This window comes from Mercenaria mercenaria, chromosome 7 (assembly GCF_021730395.1).
Source record: "Mercenaria mercenaria strain notata chromosome 7, MADL_Memer_1, whole genome shotgun sequence".
Taxonomy (NCBI): domain Eukaryota; kingdom Metazoa; phylum Mollusca; class Bivalvia; order Venerida; family Veneridae; genus Mercenaria; species Mercenaria mercenaria.
This window is the reverse complement of record NC_069367.1, coordinates 71,475,927-71,481,926: the sequence shown is the minus strand read 5'-3', so window position 1 is coordinate 71,481,926 and position 6,000 is coordinate 71,475,927. Positions and strand designations below refer to the sequence as shown.

The 6,000-nt window shown below is 36.7% G+C and overlaps 1 protein-coding gene across 1 annotated transcript in view; it reads left to right on the top strand.

Annotated features, from left to right (window-relative positions):
- Nucleotides 1–5,144: 5,144 nt before the first annotated feature.
- Nucleotides 5,145–6,000, top strand: part of LOC123553947 (autophagy-related protein 16-1-like) — a 41,360-nt gene continuing 40,504 nt past the window's right edge. The window contains exons 1-2 of the mRNA XM_053548646.1: nt 5,145–5,246; nt 5,882–5,972. Coding sequence (XP_053404621.1) covers nt 5,206–5,246; nt 5,882–5,972 — 132 coding nt within the window. The 5' untranslated portion in view covers nt 5,145–5,205. The remainder of the gene's footprint in view (nt 5,247–5,881; nt 5,973–6,000) is intronic.

Here is a 6,000-nt window from a genome sequence, read left to right as displayed (position 1 = left end):
AATCGAGAAAATATACTATAAGGAAGAAAGAACAACTATCTAGACATTTGATGTTTATCAAATTTTACATATTATTAAAAACTATATATAATCAATGCATGAATCTAATACATAAATTTAGTTTGATAGTTGTCATTAAGAATCACCTAATAGAGAGGGGTGCCAGGTGGGTTTTGCTGGCATGGGTAAAGTGTAAGAGAAACATCTTCCTTTGTATAAAGGTGGTTACTCTGTAGTGGTCTAGATGTATCATTTACAGAGACAGACTTTGATTTAATTTAAGGTGGTTCTGCTGCTGTGTATTGCATATATAATGAAATGTTAGTCAGTGCCGCTGCCTTTCTTAAAGTTAATTTTAATAATAGATTAGTTTTGATGTAAAATAAATCAAAATATGCAGCCATATAAAGACTCCAAACTAATAGAAAAGCCTATTGTGAAAAATTAAGCACACAGACCTGTACATTCAGGGCCCTCGATTGGCCGTTTTTACCGCCGAATATCGGCTGCTACCCCCGCCAAAATAGTATCCTTTTTTCCCCCTCCAGAGAAAAAAATTCCCCCTTACTGGGCATTCGGTTGACCCGAGGTCCTAGGTTTTTGATCGAGAAAATCGAGAAAAACTCATATTTGACCCACACAAAATATGCTCCGTGCATCGGGTTGAATCGCGGAAATTTTCTTTGATGCATCTCGATTTCGAAAGTTCTGCATATTGTCAATCAAAATCCCAGTCAGTTTCAATATTGTTCGCCATCATATGCGGAAGTATGGCAGTAGCCGGAGCGTCATATGTTAATTAGCTGCTAACAGATGTCAATCTTGCCATGCGCCAATTGACACATGGTCATCTCGCGGGGTTATATTCAGTACAATAATCCCTGTCATTATCAAAGGTGTTTACTGATCAATGTGTAAAAGTTGATTGATAAACAATGCAGCTTAAGATTATCGTCTTTGCACCACTTGTTAATTAGCGGTATGCAACATGTGCATTGCCTTCTTAAAAATAAAAAAATTATCTTATCTTATTACTAAATATTACAACAAATTGGATAATTAAAATCATTATTTTGTTTGCTTGATACGATTACGTGAGCCGGTCAACCGTTACGGTCTATAGAAAATTTATTATCATTGCCGAGGCTTTGTTTGGTCCAAAATAAATTAAATGCTTTAATAAGCAGAAATTGTAAGTATTGAATAGGTTATGGTGAAAAAAAAAAAAAAAAAAGAAATTTAAAACAGGTATTTCATCAAGAATTTTAAATGTTTACTTTCGTTTTCCATATTTGTCACCGTTTTCGTGACCGTGATTTTCGGACATTTTCATCATTTCTTATAAGATTTTTCTAGTACAATCTAAATAAAAACCATTTAAAAGTCTGCATTTAAGAAAAATATGATCACTGTTGCAAAAGCAGCCCTTATTTTGAAGCATTTTTCAATAATAAAATGCAAAGGCACATAACCCCAACCACTTTTAGACAACTAAAATATAAATTGATTAAAAAAATCTGTAATGATAAATGTACTTGTTTTAGATAAAGTTTGTGGAGGTTGCATTAATAACAGTATAGCTAGACCCCGGAAAAGCTGATCTTGACATGATATAATTGCAGTTACCAGTATGTTGAGAAAAAGAAACAGCTTTAGTGTAATGAGAGTTATACATGTTATAGTTCTTACATAGTATGTTATTCTTTGAATGCAATGAAAATTCCCCCTTTTGGCTGAAACGATGCGAAAAATCCCCCGCCTAGGGCTGCGGACCCCTTCCCTCAAAGTAGAGTGAGGGCCCTGACATTTTGTTTGGCCATATGATTGAAAATAGGTAAATGTATAACTATGAAAAGTTTCATTAATATCTATACATTGTGGAAGTTTTCCTGTAAATGAAAATGTCATCTAAAGTAAGGTTTTCCCACATAGAAGCCAATTTTGAACATTGACTGTTGACAAAAATATTTCAAAATGGTCTAACAAAAAATCAGCACACAAGGGGTTGAATTTCCTTTGAATACAAAATGCCTTAAAAAAATGGTTTTACAACCTTCTACTTTATAGAACAATATTTGTTAGAAATGTGCAGAACTATTTCAAATGGTAATATGACCCTCTTTTATAGGAAATGTTTGATGATAACATGACCCTTTTTATAGGAAATGTTTGATGATAACATGACCCTCTTTATAGGAAATGTTTGATGGTAACATGACCCTCTTTATAGGAAATGTTTGATGGTAACATGACTCTCTTTATAGGAAATGTTTGATGGTAACATGACCCCCCACTTTATAGGAAATGTTTGATGGTAACATGGTTTGTTGGTACCCCCCCCCCCCCTCTTTATAGGAAATGTTTGATGGTAACATGACCTCCCCCCCCCCCCTTTTTATAGAAATGTTGATGGTAACATGACCTCCCCCCACCCCCTCTTTATAGGAAAATGTTTGATGGTAACATGACCTCCCCCCCCCTCTTTATAGGAAATGTTTGATGGTAACATGACCTCCCCCCACCCTCTTTATAGAAATGTTTGATGGTAACATGACCTCCCCCCCCCCCCCCCCCCCCCCTCTTTATAGGAAATGTTTGATGGTAACATGACCTCCCCCCCCCCCTCTTTATAGGAAATGTTTGATGGTAACATGACCTCCCCCCCCCCCCTCTTTATAGGAAATGTTTGATGGTAACATGACCTCCCCCCCCCCCCTCTTTATAGGAAATGTTTGATGGTAACATGACCTCCCCCCCCTCTTTATAGGAAATGTTTGATGGTAACATGACCCTCTTTATAGGGAATGTTTGATGGTAACATGACCCTCTTTATAGGGAATGTTTGATGGTAACATGACCCCCCCACTTTATAGGAAATGTTTGATGGTAACATGACCTGCCCACCAACCCCCTCTTTATAGGAAATGTTTGATGGTAACATGACCCTCTTTATAGGAAATGTTTGATGGTAACATGACCCTCTTTATAGGAAATGTTTGATGGTAACATGACCCTCTTTATAGGAAATGTTTGATGGTAACTTGACCCTCTTTATAGGAAATGTTTGATGGTAACTTGACCCTCTTTATAGGAAATGTTTGATGGTAACTTGACCCTCTTTATAGGAAATGTTTGATGGTAACTTGACCCTCTTTATAGGAAATGTTTGATGGTAACTTGACCCTCTTTATAGGAAATGTTTGATGGTAACATGACCCTCTTTATAGGAAATGTTTGATGGTAACATGACCCTCTTTATAGGAAATGTTTGATGGTAACATGACCATGACCTCCCCCCTCTTTATAGGAAATGTTTGATGGTAACATGGCCCTCTTTATAGGAAATGTTTGATGGTAACATGACCATGACCTCCCCCCTCTTTATAGGAAATGTTTGATGGTAACATGACCCTCTTTATAGGAAATGTTTGATGGTAACTTGACCCTCTTTATAGGAAATGTTTGATGGTAACTTGACCCTCTTTATAGGAAATGTTTGATGGTAACATGACCCTCTTTATAGGAAATGTTTGATGGTAACATGACCATGACCTCCCCCCTCTTTATAGGAAATGTTTGATGGTAACATGACCCTCTTTATAGGAAATGTTTGATGGTAACTTGACCCTCTTTATAGGAAATGTTTGATGGTAACTTGACCCCTTATAGGAAATGTTTGATGGTAACATGACCCTCTTTATAGGAAATGTTTGATGGTAACATGACCCTCTTTATAGGAAATGTTTGATGGTAACTTGACCCTCTTTATAGGAAATGTTTGATGGTAACATGACCCTCTTTATAGGAAATGTTTGATGGTAACATGACCCTCTTTATAGGAAATGTTTGATGGTAACTTGACCATGACCTCCCCCCTCTTTATAGGAAATGTTTGATGGTAACATGGCCCTCTTTATAGGAAATGTTTGATGGTAACATGACCCTCTTTATAGGAAATGTTTGATGGTAACATGACCCTCTTTATAGGAAATGTTTGATGGTAACTTGACCCTCTTTATAGGAAATGTTTGATGGTAACATGACCCTCTTTATAGGAAATGTTTGATGGTAACATGACCCTCTTTATAGGAAATGTTTGATGGTAACATGACCATGACCTCCCCCCTCTTTATAGGAAATGTTTGATGGTAACATGACCCTCTTTATAGGAAATGTTTGATGGTAACATGACCCTCTTTATAGGAAATGTTTGATGGTAACATGACCCTCTTTATAGGAAATGTTTGATGGTAACATGACCCTCTTTATAGGAAATGTTTGATGGTAACTTGACCCTCTTTATAGGAAATGTTTGATGGTAACATGGCCCTCTTTATAGGAAATGTTTGATGGTAACATGACCCTCTTTATAGGAAATGTTTGATGGTAACATGACCCTCTTTATAGGAAATGTTTGATGGTAACATGACCCTCTTTATAGGAAATGTTTGATGGTAACTTGACCCTCTTTATAGGAAATGTTTGATGATAATATGACCCTCTTTATAGGAAATGTTTGATGGTAACTTGACCCTCTTTATAGGAAATGTTTGATGGTAACTTGACCCTCTTTATAGGAAATGTTTGATGGTAACATGACCCCCCACTTTATAGGAAATGTTTGATGGTAACATGACCCTCTTTATAGGAAATGTTTGATGGTAACATGACCCTCTTTATAGGAAATGTTTGATGGTAACATGGCCCTCTTTATAGGAAATGTTTGATGGTAACTTGACCCTCTTTATAGGAAATGTTTGATGGTAACATGACCCTCTTTATAGGAAATGTTTGATGGTAACTTGACCCTCTTTATAGGAAATGTTTGATGGTAACATGACCCTCTTTATAGGAAATGTTTGATGGTAACATGGCCCTCTTTATAGGAAATGTTTGATGGTAACATGACCATGACCTCCCCCCCCCCCACCCTTTATAGGAAATGTTTGATGGTAACATCACCCCCCCCCCCACCCCCCCCCTTTTATAGAAATGTTTGATGGTAACATGACCTTCCCCCACCCTTTATAGGAAATGTTTGATGGTAACATGACCCTCTTATAGAAAATGTTTTGTGGTAACATGACCCCCCTCTTTAAAGGTAATGTTTGATGGTAACATGACCCTCTTTGTAGCATATGTTTGATGGTAACATGACCCTCTTTATTTCAGAATGCTCAGCAAATAATTGATCTCACAAGTGCAATGAAAGAAAAGGAGAAAGAACTTCAGCTCAAAGATTCAAAGTGAGTATATATGGCAGACTGAGCCATGATAGACTGGCAAAAGGTTCTCATCATTAACATTAGATTTGTATGTTCCGGTTTACTGCCTCTTATGGTTACACAAAGGGAGAGAGAAACTTAAGATACAGACATATCTGGCTAACCGAACCTGGCTCTTTTAAGCTTGATTATTCGAAGTAATCTCATGATGGCAATGATGTGAGTACGATTTGAGAACATTTGGTCAAGTGGTTTCTAAGAAACATTTTAACAAAATTGTTCTCACATCTTTGCCTTCGTAAGATTACTTCATGAGACAGGTTTCAGGTTACTGTTACATTTTGACAAAATCATGTTCCCTTTTTTCAAGTAAGAAAATCTTGCTTAAGCTGGTGTTAGGTGGAAGGGCTTCAAATAGTCAAATGTGCTGTCATTAGACAGTTCTTGTTTTTAGATTCAAGTCCGAAATTAATACCGCTTTAACTAACACTTAGACTTACTTATTAAGGTACTTTGATGTGGTGATCTGAGCTACTGGTACATTGCACTTTCACTTCGTATTACTGTCGATTTGTCAAATCAGTGGTTCTTTGAATATGGTACAACAAAGTCCTATAGTCATATTTGTATTGTGAAGTACATTTCTATATTTACAGGCTGATGGATGCACTGGCTCTAGAGAACAGTTTAAAAGCTGAAATAAAGCATTTAGAACATACTGTGTTTGAACTGGAGGCTACAAACCAGGTAATGTACAGCTGTTACAGATCATCTT